General features: G+C 44.1%; 1 protein-coding gene across 2 annotated transcripts; it reads left to right on the forward strand.

The window, feature by feature from the left end:
* The first annotated feature begins 1487 nt into the window (after positions 1-1487).
* LOC144731518 (secretory carrier-associated membrane protein 1-like) lies at positions 1488-18259 on the forward strand. Of its 2 annotated transcripts, none has more exons than XM_078612630.1 (9): positions 1488-1680; positions 6511-6591; positions 7291-7407; positions 8158-8275; positions 10048-10176; positions 13254-13413; positions 14433-14534; positions 15350-15467; positions 16763-18259. In XM_078612630.1, exons 1-9 carry the CDS (start codon positions 1624-1626, stop codon positions 16907-16909), a joined length of 1029 nt encoding a protein of 342 aa, XP_078468756.1. In that variant the 5' UTR covers positions 1488-1623; the 3' UTR covers positions 16910-18259. The 2 variants fall into 2 exon arrangements, with proteins under 2 accessions (XP_078468756.1, XP_078468758.1); XM_078612632.1 differs by having other exon boundaries at positions 1488-1662.
* Positions 18260-19426: the final 1167 nt, after the last annotated feature.

Here is a 19426-nt window from a genome sequence, read left to right on the forward strand (position 1 = left end):
TCACCCAATCATATACCTTCCCTGGGCTTTAGTTGACTCAATATTAAGGGCAACTGCTTCTAAATTAATTTTATGTACAGCTAAGGGTTTAGGGTTATCTTTACAGTTTGTCATCAATGCACTGCTTCGGCCGTATGTGTCACGGGAAAATGTGACAGTTCCGAATTGAAAACGAAGAACGGGTGTGTGCTTATCCGGGAGAGCCTCGTTGAGTCCCGAGCCTTTTTTTAGGAGCGCCCCACCAAGCGTTCACAGTAGGTGGCGATGTTGCTGAGCATAATCCCTATTGAGCGATTCCCAGGTAATTTCTCCATTGGGATTGACAGCACATGCCCATTGAACCCCAATAACCCACATGCACATTGAAACCTAAGAACCCACATGCCCATTGAAGCCAAGAACTCACATGCCCATTGAAACCTAACAACCCACAAGCCCATTGAAGCCTAAGAACCCACAAGCCAATTAACCTAAGTACCCACATGCCCATTGAAACCTAAGAACCCACATGCCCATTGAAACCTAAGAACCCACAAGCCCATTGAAGCCTAATAACCCACATGGCCATTAAAACCTAAGAACCCACAAGCCCATTGAAGCCTAAGTACCCACATGCCCATTGAAACCTAAGAACCCACATGCCCATTGAAACCTAAGAACCCACATGCCCATTGAAACCTAAGAACCCACATGCCCATTGAAACCTAAGAACCCACATGCCCATTGAAACCTAATAACCCACATGCCCATTTAAACCTAAGAACCCACATGTCCATTGAAACCTACGAACCCACGTGCCCATTGAAACCTAAGAACCCACATGCCCATTCAAACTTAAGAACCCACATGCCCATTGAAACCTAAGAACCCACATGGCCATTGAAACCTAAGAACCCACATGCCCATTGAAACCTAGGAACCCACATGCCCATTGAAACCTAATAACCCACATGGCCATTGAAACCTAAGAACCCACATGCCCATTGAAACCTAAGAACCCACATGCCAGTTGAAACCTAAGAACCCACTTGCCCATTGAAACCTAAGAACCCACATGCCCATTGAAACATAAGAACCCACATGCCCATTGAAACCTAAGAACCCACAAGCCAGTTGAAACCTAAGAACCACATGCCAGTTGAACCATAAGAACCCACATGCCCATTTAAACCTAAGAACCCACATGCCCATTGAAACCTAAGAACCCACAGGCCCATTGAAACCTAAGAACCCACATGCCCATTTAAACCTAAGAACCCGCATACCCATTGAAACCTAAGAACCCACATGCCCATTGAAACCTAAGAACCCACATGCCCATTGAAACCTAAGAACCCACACGCCAGTTGAAACCTAAGAACCCACATGCCAGTTGAAACCTAAGAACCCACATGCCCATTGAAACCCAAGAATCCTAAGCTAGCCCCCCCCCCTCCCCCCGCGCCACTTCACGAGCCCCCCCCCCTCACGTGACGTCGCCCCCCAGCGGCGACGTCACCCGTGGTGACGTCACGGCGCGTCCGACATCTTCTCAGCGACGGCTCCTGGACGGGGGAGTTGCGATCCGTCCCGTCGCTTTGGCCTCTTCTTCTTCCCCGTCGGCGGCTCGCGAGGACACGAACCATGTCGGACTTCGACAGTAACCCCTTCGCCGACCCAGAGGTCAACAGTCCGTTTCGGGTGCGTTCACGCGCAGTTTTGTTCGTGGTTGACCGGAGGCTACGGCGGGGGTGGTGGAGGGGGGGTCAACGGTCTCGCCTAGTAGCCCTACCGGGTTTGAGACTTCTCAGCCGGCATGGACAACCAGGCCAGAGGGCCCGTTTGCCCGGGGTAGTTACACAACGGGCGGCGAGCGAGATGACGCTTAATGACTTAATTATTGAACTTATTAGGTGCGCTAGAGGTGATTACAGTACATGGGTAACTACCTTGAGTGGTTTTAGTTGAGCTGCGAGGATCGTGAAATTCGGTACGCGTAGTGATAGAGGTGTGTGTGTGCTTGGGTTCTGTGTCACGCAGTCGGTGTTTATTTGGGATTTATGCCGGTACGCGTTGCTGTGCTTCGCTAATAGTCATGGTGTTTATACATCAAGTGTGGCTTACGCGCTGTATACTGATACGGATGCTAAAGCGGTCTCTTTCAAGCTGTGTGGCGTGGAGCCTGTGAATGTTTAAATCCCACGGCCATCACGGGTCCACAACTAACACAGTGGCTTGTCGTTAACGGTCACGATACCAATGATGTTCGCGTTGGATTCATACTGTGAACTGCTGTGCCACGGAATAAGTGGTGTTTATATAGTAGATATACCGACACATGCACGTACTGAAGTCTCTTGTGAACTAGTTGACATTTGATGCGAGTTGTCGCACCGGCACATATATAATAACCTCGTGTAAACCGAGCTTTTGGAGTTTAGTTTAAGCTATGTACAGTCTGTGGTCTCCTCTTGCGAATGATTTCAGCGGCGTTATTTACTGAAACCTGGGATTTAAAGGGATGCAGGTGAACGACTGGTTGTTATATCTTAGAACCGTGGAATGCAGGAAGTGATGTTCATCTCGATTCGTGCTCACGTTAGCAGAACGATCTGCTGCTGTGCACAATGCCATTGAGTCATCGATGTCTATGTAGAATCGTATTGACAGGTACACAATTGTCTGATCTTCTCTTGTGAATGGTGTCAAAGTCATTGATGTTTGACAGATGTCAGTTTGACAGCGTATAAACTGAGTCAAGCCCATTGAGCTCTACAGTTCTGTTTTAAGGGTGACGCGGCCTGCAGGTAACAGTAGCTGCAAAATCTTCTTGGTTCTTTCGGTAAAGTCACGTAGAAGGGAAATAATAAAATAATAAAAATTAAACATAATAAAATAAAATTCTCAGTAATTTTGAGAAAAATTAAACATAATAAAATAAAATTCTCACTGATTTGGAGAATTTTATTATGTTTTTATTTTATTTTTTCTCTTCTACGTGACTACCGAAAGAACCAAGAAGATGAATCCCTGCAGTCACGAAAGCTTTAAATCGAAATTTAGCTGCAAAATATCTGGGAATCTGTAGTGGCACTTGCAGAGAGCCATGTCCTCTTTTGTGGACTAACATCACAGAGGCATCGATGCTCTCCTGTGGCCGCTTGCATAAAATGTTTACATTATTTTCCTTCCCCGTCAGCTCAAGAGTGACAATAGGACCGGATGAACGCCTTGTATTCTTGTATTTTACTCGCTGGTACGGTTTGAGTTCACCTTGCAACCTTTTGGTCATTGATATGTTAACTTGCATTCCTTTATAAAATTACTTCCTTAAGGTGTACTCTATTATGCAGCTGACGATTGGGGATTACCCTGACCCTGGCACACACTGACATGTTTACTCTCGTGACTCATTAACATCAACTTTAGAACAGGTGAAGCACTTTGATAATATTGATTCTTTCTTCACCTTGGATTAGTACTGACATAGATGCACAGTGCTCAGTTCTTCTGAATTGTGTCACGGAAGTCATGGGCGGCCTGGGAATTATACATTGATAGCAATCTGGGTCTTCAGATTACAGGATGTGTGCTGAATAGCGCAGTCACTGGCAGTCGAACTCAAGCGCTCAATTAAACTGGCCCAGTAGCACTCAGTGTTGCTGTTTTCTTTCTATATATATAAAAGGGAAATTTGTGAATGTGTGTCTGTTAGAAATGTTTAGCATACTTACCGATATGCAACACGCTTGAAATTTGGCATGTGGATAGCTTCCAGACTGTACACAATGCAAAAAGTATATAAATATACTTTTGTGTTTTGGGGGGGGGGGGGGTACAATAATGCATATAATATATTGCACGGCAAGTGAGCGGTGACGTCACATCTGTGATGTCACCCGCATGCGGCAGCGTTACGCAGTGTTCCTGCTGACGTCACGCATCCCCCCCCCCCACCCTCAGCGTAGGCCGTGTATTCCGCACAAATGCGCGGCACAGCTGTCACGATTTTCGAAGTCAACGCGACTATTTTCAGCTCGCTCTTAAATATAAAGCCGAAAATATATCTGTTTGTGTGAAGCAGCAAAAACTCTCGAACGCTGAGCTCTGACGTCATGAAATTTGCACAGCTGATGTTGTCTGGGATTTCTAATGGAACGCTACTATTTCCAGCTCGCCACGTCATTCCCTTCCCGAGTTGCCTAAATCGACCTTTTGCGTATAAGTGGGTTAAGCTTGAATTTCCTTCGGTGAAAAACATCCGATTTAGTTCAATTGATTTGTTTCGGCTTTGTTCTTTCTTGCAAGCATGAATTTTTTTTCAGGGTTTTTCAGTGAAATATAAGGGAATGTGAAATTAATCCCAAGACAAGAATCCAAGTCCCGGGCGAAGCCGGGTAGTAAATCTAAAGTATAACGTTAACCGTTTTATTTTAGAGATACTGATGACTTTCGAGAGGCTATCATCAAGCAGTAGTTAGATCATGGATGATAATTCCTGTATGTGTATTGTTTTAATTGCTGATTGAATCACCGGGAATGCATTTGATCTCACCAGATTTTGGAAGCTAAGCGGTATTTAGCCTGGTTAGTGCGTGTAACCCTCCGTGTGTACTAGTTGTGGGGGAGAGGTAGTGTAGCAGTTAGCGCTGCACTACGAACCTGACAACCCGAGCACGATTCCCTCTCACGGCCAACAGTGACGATTATCTGAACTGGTCCTGGACCTTCCCTATGTCGACTAAGCCTCAAATGAGTACCTGATGCGGTGCGTAAAAACATCGCCACTCGGGAGACAAAGGCGCTCGGGCGTGCTGCTGGCCACCCACTCCTCGTGTGCCGTTCGGACCTTCATAGGTACTGACTAACAGCAATTTCCCCAACAGTCTGTTAAGGCTATACGGGGGTCTTTTTCAGTTCCAGTTGCTGTAGGACTGGCTCTAGTTTGTTTTAATCTTTCTGTGCGGAGTCTGGTGTGTTAGCCACATGCGTGGGGACTACAGTTTACTCCCACATAACAATTGCTTATCAACAGAATTTGCCAAAAGTCCCATTGCATAACCTCATGAAAAACTAAACTATAAAACTCAACTGCTTTATGAATATAAATACTTTCATTTTCACCACTGTGTTGGCACTCAAACAAGCAATGGGATGGATGGTTGCCATCGATGTTGGCAGCTCTGATGAGCCAGTGGTGGAAATTACCCTTCCTCGAAGTTTGAGGCAGCCTCTTAATAAACTGACCACTTTTGGCTTCCCACTAGTGGTGTCCGTTTTGTCGTCCCCCAAAGGTATGAATGATTATTACGATAATGTCGACTCCCCAGCTGACATTTAATCTGGCAACCTTACATTTATTATCATACCAACATCAGTGAACTGACTATGTAAAAAAACATGATTTGGTGCTTTCGTGACTGCAGGAATTACTCTTTGGTTCTTTCGGTAAAGTCACGTAGAAAGAGAAAATAATAAATTAAATAGTAGCATACGACGTTTCGATTGTAACACAAGCAATCATCATCAGGTACAAATGAAAGAGAAAAAACAAACCTAGTAAACTTAGAAATATAATGCAATACAACACAGAGAGTCGGCTAACATAGCAGTCAACACTAGGTAGGGTGTTGGGTAGGGTAGGGTGTTGACTTATGGTAGCCGATTATCTGTGTTGTATTGCATTATATTTCTAAGTTTACTAGATTTGTTTTCTCTTTCATTTGTACCTGATGATTGCTCGTGTTGCAATCGAAACGTCGTATGCTATTATTTTATTTATTATTGTCTCTTTCTACGTGACTTTACCGAAATAACTAAAGAGTAACGGACTATGTACAGTAGTTGAATGCTGTAGGAATTGTGGAGACTGCAGAGGTATAATTGTTTATCTGCTGACAGCATCTTTACAATGCGTACCAGATGAGCCAATTGTTAATAATACTTTCGTGCATTGAGGCATGCTAATCAGACTGATAAAATCGTTATCTTTTGGAACTTAAAAGTATGTACGTACATACATGAATATAATAACTTAATTACCAAAATTAATAATATTTTGGACAAACATTTCAGTGGAAGAAAACAATACAATCTTTAAAAAAAACTCTTTGAAACCTAAAATGATTCTTAACATTATTTAGTTTTATTAATAAAATTGCCGAACCTCTTATTAGCAGTGTTTTCACAAATCAGTGGAGTTATCCTATTCGTGGAAGGAGATGCATCCAGAAGAGGTCACCACTGGTGCTAAGTCGATTATATTGGTCACATTTAGTTTTGCCAATCCGTGGAGTTGCGTGACATATTCAACCTGTTCCCATTTTCCACAATCTAAAGTAGTCTCTGCAGGCACAAAAAATATCCTCTTATCTGAGGGGATCCCTGAAAGTGGTAGCAACATCCTTTCAATAGCGTTCATCTGCTGGTGACCAAGCAGAGTTATTTCTTTTGGAAAAACCCGGCTAATAAGATCCACCTATCGCATGCATCCACCCCTTAAATATGTGTACGTGTGTCATTTTACCCCAGGACCCCGCCGTGACACAGGTGACGAGGCAGACCCAGCCTGCCCTCAACGACTACAACCCGTTTGGCGATGGCTCGAAGCCGGTGCGTGAGTTCTTGACACCCTTTGAGATCACCAGCCTGCTGAGAAATCCAATACCAATGCAATGTTAATGAAGCTGATGATGGCGGTGGTAGTAGAAGTGGATTGGGAGCTCTGTTCAATGTTTGAGAGTTTAGGCATTGTTTAGATGGGTAAGCAGGCAGTGTTAAGAGTGATGTATGAGGATGCGAAAGAGCAGGTGAGGATGTTATTGTTCATTGATATTGTAATGCTTTTTGCGTTATGACTTTACTGCCTGGGTATGCATATTGTAAAACTCTTATTTATCAAACAATATTTTGTGTTTATTACAATCTTGGTTATATATGTAATTTAATGTATGCATTTTGCAGCACTTTTATAAATTCTTAGAATGTTCTCATAATCACTGTATTCGGTTTATTATTATACTATTAGACTGCATTTTTATGGTTGTGTTATTGTTATTACTTTTATGCTGTAATATTAATATTTTATGTCAATAATGAACTAAAAATGCATATATTTGCATGCCAGTACAAAAAGGCCAGTCACTGTGATTGTACTCAACAGGGTCTTTAACTTCACTTTAAACAGACTGCATGCTTCACTAATTCATTAATCAACAACGACAAAATAACCTCGCACAAGCTGTCCGTTTGAGCAGTGTTTGCTGCGCCACCACCTGTTGGAAACGTGATTGTGGCACGGTCCATTTGCAGGGCGCCTTGGTTGGAGCCACGCCTGCGGTGCTGCCCACCTCCCAACCGGCCGTCATGCAGCCCACGGAGGAGCCGCCCCCCTATACAGCCCAGGGCTCTGGAGGTTATGGCACACAGGTGTGACAACATCTTGGTTCTTTCGGTAAAGTCACGTAGAATGGAAATAATAAAATAACAAAATAAAACATTATAAAATAATTCTCACGACGTTTCGGCCACAAAGCAAGCAGCCGTCCTCAGGTGAAGACCAGGTCTGTCGGGGAGACAGCGTCTGAATGAAAAAAGATGTGACAACACTATGACCTGGATGTGAAATGTAACAAGGAAGGGAAATCTTGTCTATTCGTTGATTCTGTAACTGTTTCAGGCATGTGTTTCTCCTTGAATTTGTCGATTGGTCCTCCCATGGTGCCTTGGACATCACTTAATCGTAGTGCACCTATAATGCACACAGCCTTGTTTTAGGCCACCAACTCAAAAGAGGCAGTATTGTAGCCACATTGTTCCAATGCTTTTATTTATTCGACGGGGTTAGCATTTACCTATTATGTAAGGTGGTCGTGAGTTCGTATCTGACGAACAATTGAGGCTGCTTTAATGAAAAATAATAATCAAGAGTTGCAGTCAAGGCAAGAGCTGGCCGCTGTCATCGTTAACGTTACTCAGCTGCCCTGCGTAAACATTAGTGCCCTGTGTAGTGGTGGTACACTTACAGGAAGCGATCGCCGTGGCCACAGAAAGCAAGGAGTGGAAGAAGTTTGTTCAGCTTCTGCATCAGTCGACTTGTAATGACTGATTCATGATTTAGAGGAGAGAGTGTCGGTAGTGGTACGGTGCGGTGACTGTGCCGGTACTTTGATGCCACAGGGACCTTCGGCATCGGCGGCGGCACAGGCGGATCTGCTGCGGAGGCAGGAGGAGCTGGAGAAGAAGGCGGCGGAGTTGGATCGACGCGAGCGTGAGATGCAGACACAGCCAGGAGCCGGTGAGCTGCCCGTCCCAGCAGCCCCCTTCCTGGCAGCTAGTGCAGCCACACCTAAGGGGCGCCACGGTGGCGAGATGTTTACTACCTCGCTTGGTATATAGGAGGTCGTGGGTTCGATCCCGACCCTGACGTCTGCTGTATATTTTGAGCTTGCCATGTTCTCCTCGTGGTGGGGTGGATTTTTCTCCGGGTCTTCCGATTTTTCCCTCCACATTTAGAAACATGCATTTAGAGTATTTGGCTGCTATACATTTTCACATGATAATCCACTTTTATTGAGATATCATTTGCGGCCAGGTCGCTTCTGTAAAAGAGCTGTTATAGCTCAGTGGGCCTTACCTGGTAAATAAAAAATAGTTAAAATCGTTTATATTCTTGGTTCTTTCGGTAAAGTCACGTAGAAAGGAAATAATAGAATAATCAAAATAAAACAATAATCATTGTTTTTTTTTTTTTTTAAAAGAGTTCCACTGACACGCACTTTCACACTCCCATATTAACACAGCACTGTCTTTTCTGCAGGTATCCAGATCCCATTAATTTATAATAATTGTTTTATTTTTTCTTATTTTATTATTTCCCTTCTACGTGACTTTACCGAAAGAACCAAGAATATGAATCCCTGCAGTCATGAAAGCTTTAAATCGAAATTTAAATAGTTTAGTTTAAATATAACTGCACTGGCACACAGCTGTGCTTTCGCTATTGCACGGATGCAGTCGTACTGATACATTGGCATGCAGTGACACAGTCACTGAAAACGAGTTCCCCTGACACACACACTCACACTCCTGTGTGGATACACAGGAATCCAGATCCCATTACTTTGACACCAATCTTAACCCTCTGATCTTGGAACCAAATGCATTCACCCATATACCCCTCACCAAACACGTTCTATCCCAAGGTTTCTCAAACTCCCGTCCATGCAATCCGCTACAGTCCACATGTTTACTAGTCCTCAACTAAAAATCATTATGTACTCCATACACTTAATGACTTCTAAACGTCCCTCGTGATGTAGACAACACTGAGTCAAATTCAGATGTGCATGTGTGCGTATATATACACCATTGTAGGAGGGTCCTGCATTGGGATGTTTGCTGTGTTGAAAGAAACTAGAGGACCCGGTGAGAGTCACACGTACGAGGGGATAACACACGAGTCGGCAACCTGCGGTTCTGGAGCTTCATGCCGCTCTTTAAGGAACTGGTTCGTGACCCTTTTGATTCAGGACCACCACCGTCTCGTACCCACGTGCATTGCGGCTATTGAAATTTAGAGGGGGGTTTTTTTCCACCGAATTCTTAAACGATCGTTCTTCTTAAATTTCGATTTAAAACTTTCGTGACTGCAGGGATTCATCTTCTTGGTTGTTTCGGTAAAGTCACGTAGAAGGGAAGTAATAAAATAATAAAAAGAAAACACAATTAAATAATTCTCATGACGTTTCGGCCACAACGCGGCGACAGACCTGGTTTTCACCTGAGGACGGCTGCTTGCGTTGTGGCCGAAACGTCGTGAGAATTATTTTATTATGTTTTATTTTTATTATTTTATTACTTCCCTTCTACGTGACTTTACCGAAAGAACCAAGAAGATGGATCGCTCTTCTTATTTTGGTTGCCAACCCCCTGGGATAACGCAACAGTAGCATCTCCTGGTATTGACACCTCCCCGCTCGCCTCTGGCAATAACCCGAGTGCCTCAGCCTGCCCGTGACCCTTGAAGCGTTGTGAGCTGGCTGCCCCGCTCTGTGCCGTGTTCCACAGTAAAGAAGAACAACTGGCCCCCGCTGCCGACGCAGTGTCCTGTGGGGCCATGCTTCTACCAGGACATTCCCGTCGAGATCCCGGTGGAGTTCCAGAAGACCGTGCGGATGCTCTACTACATGTGGATGTGTAGGTTTCCGCACCGGCATTCACTCGCTCGCACACCCTCCTTGAAGGAAGATGTGACCCAAAGAACACGGGGTGTTATTTTATAGTGACGTGCACAGCTATGTATTGTTTTACTCTCTAGAAATTAAGTGATTTGTCCAGATTTAGGGTCTCCTACCTCTCGGGACACTCTGTGTGCTATGAAGAAGGGCCAATGCCTGGAACATTGGTTATTATATATCTTTCCTTTTAAGGCCACAGTGTTATTGATGAATGTGAGTTTTAGGGTCTCAAGATGGATTCAGGTAACAATAATTTGTTTAGTTTGTACTGTGTCCTTGGTATTGTCTTATTTTTTTTTATCACATTCTGTCTATTAACCGAAAGTAGCATTAGTATATCATTTGTATCATAAATAATGTATTCCGACATGCACGAGTCAAAGATTGTCTTGTGAGTGAAAGAATACATTTCAATCGATATGTTAATGCATTTCTATTCATTCCATGCCTACGTAGTCTGACTTGATCCTAAAGCTTAATGAAAATGTGAATTTTTTTTTACACAAATAGGTCAAACGTGACTAACAATACCATTGATTCAGGACAAATGATGAAAAAATTATACATTTTAAAATCAAATCTTGACAAGGTAGGGAGGGATGAATCATGACATGCTTACTTACCAGCTCTATTTTTCATTTAACAACGCGTCGATTCCGCAATAAAAAAGTGATTCTTACGATAACCTGAATTCTGCATGTAAGAATCAATAATTATTGGTTAGTTCACATGAACCCAGCAGGCACAACAGGCGAATTGTAAAAAAATATAATTGATTCTTGAATCGGTAGCCCGAAGCCCCCCCCCCCCCATCCTGACAATTAATTAAATTGTGGGTTGGGGTGAGAGGTGAATTGTTACGCTTCTAATATGAATCCAAAGGAGATTACGATGCATGGGGAAATGTCAAACCTGCAGCCTTTGGCGTCACTGGGACCGTTTAATACGTAGACTTTCACGAGCAATATTATCCATAATAAAGGTTTTTTTGTTGGGTTAAATCGCGTAAATGTGTCGTTAAACCCACCACCACTGGACACAGCCAATTATTAAGGTTGTCATCTAAACGTTTGTCACGTAAACAGAACGTGACAAACCACACTAATTGACTGTGTCGGGTGGTGGTGGGTTTCACGACACATTTATATATACGCGATTTAACCCTAAAAACTTGTATTGTGGATCACTTGGACCGAAAGCCCCAAAAGCTACACATTTTACATTTATTCAAACAAGACATTCGTCTGTAACACTTTGGCATTAAAAGGATAAAGGTATATAATAGGTGACATTTCTGGCACATAGGTTCGTGAAGAAGGGCTGTTGCCTGAAACGTCACCTATTATACATAACCGATTATGTATTTTTTGTCTTTTTAAGGCAGTGTTATGGACGAATGTGAGGGTTTTTTTTTTATTTGTGCTTGTGCACTATTGCCAATGCAGTATCACCAAATCTTTTGTTTGAATTCGAAATGTCAGCATGTTTCGACCACAGCAGTGCGTGGATAGGCGTTTTGTGAACGACATGGTCATTGGACACACGGCAGTTTTCTTTTTGAGTCCATCTCCCTGCAAGGGAGAACCAAATCCTACCTGCGGTCAATATTAATCAGTGAAGTGGAGCAAATAAACTCCATTTCAGGGATTTCTGTATTCTTAAAGTAATTGGCTGCCAGTATTCAGCTGCCTGAGCACCATTGTCGTAAGTAATCAGTGACAGTTTACCCAAAGTCCCGTTTTATTTTTTTAGTAATTGAATATTTAAGCTGCCGTGTAAGTAGTGGTTGGTCATTAACAAATTGGGGTGAAGTGGAGGCGCAGTTGTTGGTGCACTGTGCGATGAATCCATTGACCCGAGTTTGATTCCCTACCACAGCTGTCACTGGTTGCAAGTGATATCTGAATTTATCCTGGATATTCCCTCTTCTTTGACACGTACTGGTCATTGTGGTGAAGTATGGTCAAACAACCCCCATAAGAAAGGAATCCTTCACCAGTGAATATGCAAAAGGCTTATAAATTAAACTAAGCTACAAACTATTCTTGGTTCTTTCGGTAAAGTCTCGTAGAAGGGAAATAATAAAATAATAAAAATATTAAACAATAATTCTGTGTGAAATCCACAGCAAGAACATTTTCTTGCTGTGGATTTCACACCTGATGATGATTGCTTGTGTTGCAGTCGAAACGTCGTGAGAATTTTTGTAGTTTTATATTTTTATTATTTTATTATTTCCCTTCTACGTGACTTTACCGAAAGAACCAAGAATATGAATCCCTGCAGTCACGAAAGCTTTAAATCGAAATTTAAGCTACAAACTATTAAAATATATACGAAATTTTTCAATCCATTCATAGTTATCGTCATCATTACTCTGGAGTTGCTTAAAATGATTGCCACTTTGTGAAGCTGCACTGCTCATTGGTATCATTAAGATTGATTGTCTTTATATAGAGAGTGTTCCCCATCATAGAAATGTTGAATAATCACTCGTGGTTCATACTTACAATTGAGATCATTGTTATTTGAGGACAGTTGGACTATGCATGTAACGACATGTCAGGTTACCAATTATATAATTTATTCGTGCTCTCAATCCGCAAATTGATTTCTGTCTGTTTGAAATTAGGTGTTTACAATTCATGAACATTTATTTTCAGTGATATTTTCTTAAATTTATAAACGAGAAGCAATTCCATCGGAGATGGTCAATTTGAGACAAAAAAGAAATGATTCTTGCAAATAATCACTGCCCTGAAGGGTGACAATTCATGAAATTGCTGCGGGGAGGCACATTATTACGTGGCGAATACGCTCGCTGCAGTGCGATTATCATCGCTCGCTAATGAGTTATTTGGGCTACTCATTAAAGAACCCACAAACAACGCAAACGTACTGTGCTTGAGCTTGCATATCGTGGGCAAAGTTGTTGTGTGGTTCTTACCCGCCCCTGCGGGACATCTACGAAAAATATCTTTATTAGCTCATTGGATTCCTGCAGTTTGAATACATATTGTGATTCTGGTTCTGAAGTCCACGCAGTCACGCTGTTCCTGAACCTGCTGGGCTGCTTGGCGTGGTTCTGCGTGAACACGGCGCGTGGCATCGACTTTGGCATGGCCATCCTTTGGTTCCTGCTCTTCACGCCGTGCTCCTTTGTGTGCTGGTTCCGGCCGGTCTACAAGGCATTCAGGTCGGTACCCGCACCACGTTTTTGGGGGGTGGTAAGCCTTCCTTAAGGGTCTCCAGATTCCCAGTTTTTATTTTTAATATTTGTTTCGTTTAATTCAGAATATATTTTTTTAGTGAGGTCACGTAACTTATTATTTTACTAGGTAAGGCTCACTGAGCTACTTACAGCTCTTTTTCAGAAGTGACCTGTCCACAAATGGTAGCTCAACGAAGTGGCTTATCAAGTGTAACTTTATTGCAGCCAAAAACTGTAAACGCATGTTTATAAAAGTGGTTGTTTCAGTGATGTTTCTAAATGTGATTATCTGACCTAATTAGCGTCTCAAGACTCTCTATCACCTGATATAACGAAATAAATGAAATTGTCACGTGTACAAGTGTTTAAACACGCCAATTACCAATTTTTGTTCAGCTCACCGTATGTTGAATAATAATCACAACCATTTTATCAACCAATATCTTGGGTTTGCTTGAAATTATGCCAAGCCACTTGAGCAGAAAGTTAAGAAAGTCAGCAAATCATAATAGCTACGACAAGCCTACGAGTTACATGAACCTAACTCTCATTCTTGCTGCTGGGCATTTGTTCCTTTGTGAACACATTTATTCGAGTCTTGACAAGTCACCTGGCAAATGATTTGGCTTATGCTTCATGATAAATAAGGAACACATTGTACGTGCTGAGAAGTGGGTCCAGTCAACGATTTTAACAATGTTTTGTTTCATATTCTTGGTTCTTTCGGTATAGTCACGTAGAAGGGAAATAATAAAATAATATAAAACAATTACAATTCTCACGACGTTTCGACTGCAACACAAGCAATCATCTGTGGATTTCACACCTGATGATGATTGTTTGTGTTGCAGTCGAAACGTCGTGAGAATTTTTATTGTTTTATATTATTTTATTATTTCCCTTCTACATGACTTTACCGAAAGAACCAAGAATATGAATCGCTGCAGTCACGAAAGCTTTAAATCAATATTTAATGTTTTGTTTGTTTTTTCCTCCCCTTCCAGGAGTGACAGCTCCTTCAATTTCTTCCTCTTCTTCTTCATCTTCTTCTGCCAGTTTGTGGTGCACGTGATGCAGTCCATTGGCATCCCGGGCTGGGGAAACTGGTACGTGCCTGTGTGGCTTTCTCCCTGTTCCCAGCGCCTGGCAAATTGTGGTGTTGCGCCGCCTTACGCCGGATGATTGAACTTCCTGGTGAATCCCAAAGTTCAGCGTCTGCTGTTAAAATTAATATGAAAGGAGGGCGTACATTTAAAAAAAATTGCTCCTATTTTGCTATTGCAATGTAAGGCTCAGTTTCCCACATTGACTGACACAGGCTTTCATCTTAATTAATGACAAAGAACGGTTGAGCGGTAATGCAGTTGTTTGCTCACTGCACTGTGAACTCAACGACCTGAGCTCAATCTCTGGCCACACCTAACATCAGTGGTGAGTGAATATCAGAACCGGTCCTGGGCCAGGTGACCACCTTAACCAACCCGCGCGTGTTATCTTTAAACATGGATTGTTTGGTGCAGCGGTGAGTACGCGATGTGATGAACCCAGTAACCTAAATTAGATTCCTGGCCGCTACGAACATCAGTAGCGAATTATATATGAATCCATCCCTGAGCTGAACCCCTTTTACCAACCCACGCTGACCAGCATGGTGAAGTATGGTCAAGCAACTCCCGATGGTGGCATTGGGTGGCCTTCATACACCAGTGGATTGACAGGAGCTGTAAAAATGATAAAATACTTCAACGTGGTCATCATGATTTTCCATATGACGCACTTGTGACGCGTCTCTCATATGGCCCATGTGGTTTATATGCGACTGCTGTGTTAACCCGTGCTGTGGTTGGAACTTAGAGGGTACCACGCACACACCGTTGGGCTCACGCCCACACACTGTTGCGCGTCGCCGTGTCATTCACAGCGGTTGGATCGCGTCTCTGGAGGCGCTGAACCACAGCATCGGCGTCGGCATCATCCTCATGTTGCTGGCCGCGTTCTTCACCGGGTCGGCTGTGCTCTCCGTGGTCATGCTCAAGAAGGTGGGCGCCCGTGCAGACAGCCCTATGGCTTGTAGGGATAATCATAAATTATCATAAATATTCCCTATATTTCTAGATGAAAGCTTCACCCAGTCAGAAGACTTTCAGGAGAGTCATACATTTGGATATTTGACCAATTCCTTGACAATATGGTACAACGTGTATTTATGTGTCGGCTCATTTCATCTGCATCTTAAGACGATGGTACAGACATAGTGGGCATCTATAATTGTCAGGCTGTCAGGGTGATTTAATTTCAGGCTCATATTATAACTTAATATACATATTTGATGTTTGGTCTACCAGCCTGTCCATCTGGTGGCTTGCGATTGGCTTTAATTGATTGTCACACGTTACTGTCTGCAGTGTCCAAAAAAGCTGAAGGCAGTGGCGATGAGCTCCCCTAAAATATTTGGCGAGAATATAGTCCTGAAAACGGATTACGTTTTGTGAATATTAACCAAATTATTCTCTTGATTTAAATGAGCACTTTGGCAATCTAAGCTAAACGTTTAGTTCACCGCAGGACAAGATTATGATCTTGGCCCAGGTCCTGGCCCCAGTTGCGAAAGGCATGAATTGGCTGAGATTTAGCCCATGTCTTGAGCGGTCATATGGATGGGATCTGCTGTAAAAGCCAAACGTGAAATTGAGCATGAAGTGGTAAAGGGGAAAGCTGTTGTGAGTGCCCAACTCCTCTGCTTATCAACTATCCATCTGGCACGAGCCTTACCCCGGACCATGACTCGCCATGCATGTCCCCCAGCCTTTACTACTCTTTGTTGAACTCTTTTCCACTATGATCGAATGCATTTATGCTTTAGCTCTGGCTGCCTGTCTGTATTAGGAGCGGGGGGAGGGGGGTGCATGATGACTCTTGAAAAGATGATCTGGGAAACAAAACTTTAGGATAAAAAGTGGTATTGGTAATTGGGACCCAAAACTTATAAAACCAAATCCGTGGTCTTAGGGACCCCCTACCTTGTTGTCCCGAGCCTGGCTGGCCAAAATGTGTTGACCTCGGCAGAGCTGCTGTCCAATTCCCGACGTCTCTACCATGGGCTGCTCTTTAATCCCCCGAGATGGAACATCTCGTTTGCCAAGGTGTTCGTGGTGTCGATTGACACATGCGTAGCAAACAAGCGATATTACACGCACGCTGCACAATTGCCCGCGAGCATTACCGTTATTGTCGCGAATAGTCCACGCATAATTTTTTCTTCTTTCGGCTTTGGCATTTTGCCCTCTGACGGTGTCTGTGTGCCCTGCCCCCGCCCCTGTCGCCCGTGCCGCAGGTGCACTCGCTGTACCGACAGACGGGCGCCAGCTTCGAGAAGGCGCAGCAGGAATTCGCTACGGGCGTCATGTCCAACCGAACGGTGCAGAACGCGGCCGCGACGGCGGCTACCAGCGCGGCAAGGAACACGTTCACCCCTAACTGAACGGGCACCTTGCAGGCGCCTCTCAATGCCTGTCCGTCTATCTGTACGTTCGTCAGTCCACCCATCACACAGCCATGCAGCCCATGCCACCGCCGCCCCCCCCCCCCCGCCTGCCCCGCGCTGTACTCCTTTACAACTACCCCCCCTCTCTTCCGACGCTTCGCGGTGGACAAGTTTTTCACCGGTTTATAATGCTGCGTCGTGCGGTTTTAGAGCGCGGGTGTAAATACCACCCAGTTATTTCCCGAACGTGGTCATGCAGGGGATTGTGGGAGGATACCGGCGATGCACAAATGCCACGTGATTTCCGATACTTGGTGCACGATTCCCTGCACATTCTTTGCCGATGCCCCCTGTATAGCGTCTTTCTTTGGCATAATATCTTGGTTTGAATGCCTTCATTGCCTCTTGCTAACAACCTGCAGCCACATTGAAGCCCTTTAAAATCCCCGTAAATTCGATGCAGGGGTGGCATGGCACTTATTGCGCCTTTTTATCCCGGAAATCCCAACTTGAATCCTATCCCACATTGATAGGACTTGAAATTATCAGTTTGGACCCCTCCTATGTCTGTTCAGCCTCAAATAAGTACACAATGTTGCAAGCACTTCTGGGAAAATGAATACGCTTTTGAGTGTTACCAGACCACAAAGCAAATGCTGTCGAGCAGCATTTGTAACACATGGACGGAACCAGGTACGATGAATATTGGTGTAAATTTACATTTACGGTGGTCACTCCCAATTCTTGTTTTTGTCATTGTCTCTTCCTAACCCTTTCCCATTCCGATGACGTGCATGTACGACATCAGTTTTTTTGCCGACTCCGTTCCGATGACGTTGGCGACGAGCACGCCATCGGAGCGGAATCGGAAGTAAAAGGCCAACGCGGGAGGGCGTGTGGCACAGTTTGACGCCAGCTGTCAGTGCGGTTGTGCCGCTACAGTTCTCTGCGGTGAGTTATATTGTCTTTAAAAACAGCGGCGCTACGCCTCTCTAATTGAAATGAACGCTGACCGCTTGCACGTTCCGAGATTCAGTGGTGCAGATGTCTCTGAATGGGAAAGAGTTAATCCTGAGCAAGGTTAGACCGTCAGGTCGCCCACATTCCAAAAATTGTCAGCTTTTAGTGACTGTGGGATTCCTTGCATCGCTCAGCTGTGCATCACTTAACAGCTCAAGAAAGCAGTGTGGGTGGCCTGTCAGCAGGTGGCAGCCAGGTCTTCTAAAGTCTGCTGAGGTAAAAAAAATTCTCTTGTTTTTCGACAAAGGGAACATGAGGGCAAGCGTACGGTTGTTGTGCAAACTGCGTCCAGACTTGGGGTTGAGTGAACAAGACGTGGCAATGCGATTTTTGTTTTCTGCATGTTGTGTTGTTTTTGTTTTTCTTCTTGTCGTCGTCTTCCTATTACACCAATTCCCCCCGCGAAGTTGGCCGCAGCAGCAGTAGCAACCGATTCTGCGTTTTAATGTTTTGTGTCGATCTGTAAACACGTGCAATGGAGTGCGAGTGCCTGCGTCCGTGCGTGCGTAGCGTGATCCATACACAGCGCCCGCTGCATTGGCGGAGCCGCCGTCGCATGGAGGCCGGCAACCTCAAGCCCTCTCGGTTCTCCGTAAAACTCCGAGTCACAGCCCCGGCCTTCTGATTAGAAGCTGCTTACGTATTTTAGGGAATTATTCTGTGATTGCTTTCTCACTATTCGAAGTGTTTTTGTTTGTTTGTTTGTTTCTCTCTCCTGTTTTGATTACGTAAATATGTACGCGTATTTTAGAGGTTGTTTTTAACATTCTCTTGTGTACGGGACGCGTGTGTCCCGAAGAGTTTGTTTCGCGTGGTCACCCCGGCCAGAGCGGCGGTGCGAGTGATCAGCAATTGGGAGGGGGGGTGGGAGAGGAAACGATGACGTTCGCGAAGTCATAGAATGTAACCCGGAATGTAATTTGCGTACTTCTAGATTTGAAGCTTTCGTGACTGCAATGATTCATATTCTCAGGTTTTTTCGGTAAAGTCACGTAGGTAAAACATTAAAAGTAATGAAAGTAAAATAAAACAAAACAAAAATAAAAATAAAATTCACGACGTTTCGGAGGCAACACAAGTCTCCGTCATCAGGTGGGACCGTCACAGCCAGATTAGCTGCATCAAGTGAAGCAATGATTCAAAATGTAATCCCTTATAAGCAAGTTGAAGGGGGGGAGGAGAGGGGGGGGGGAGTTCATCAGAATGTGGTAGCCAATGAATGGAACGTATCGGGAGGGAGGGGGGTGGGAAGGGGAGGGAGCCAACAAAACATTTGGCGACGGCTTGGACGCGGCTGCTGCGCACGCCAACACAATGGGCAGAAAGGAGGGAGGGGAGGTCTGATACACATGATAGAACAAAGGAACGAAAATGCCCATGTTTATACCAATGCAGGCTGAAAAATGAAGAGAGTACTATTTTAATTTACTTCACCGAGTGTTAACATCCCCAGTTATTTTTAACAGTACTCTCTTCATTTTTCAGCCTGCATTG

Source organism: Lampetra planeri, chromosome 39 (assembly GCF_965212315.1).
Source record: "Lampetra planeri chromosome 39, kcLamPlan1.2.h2, whole genome shotgun sequence".
Classification (NCBI taxonomy): Eukaryota; Metazoa; Chordata; class Hyperoartia; order Petromyzontiformes; family Petromyzontidae; genus Lampetra; species Lampetra planeri.

Coding starts and splice junctions, on each gene's coding strand:
- LOC144731518 (XM_078612630.1), top strand. CDS start 1,624: ATGTCGGACTTCGACAGTAACCCCTTCGCCGACCCAGAGGTCAACAGT. Junction 7,408..8,157: donor CTGGAGGTTATGGCACACAG/GTGTGACAACAT, acceptor TTGATGCCACAG/GGACCTTCGGCATCGGCGGC. Junction 15,468..16,762: donor CCGTGGTCATGCTCAAGAAG/GTGGGCGCCCGT, acceptor CCCGTGCCGCAG/GTGCACTCGCTGTACCGACA.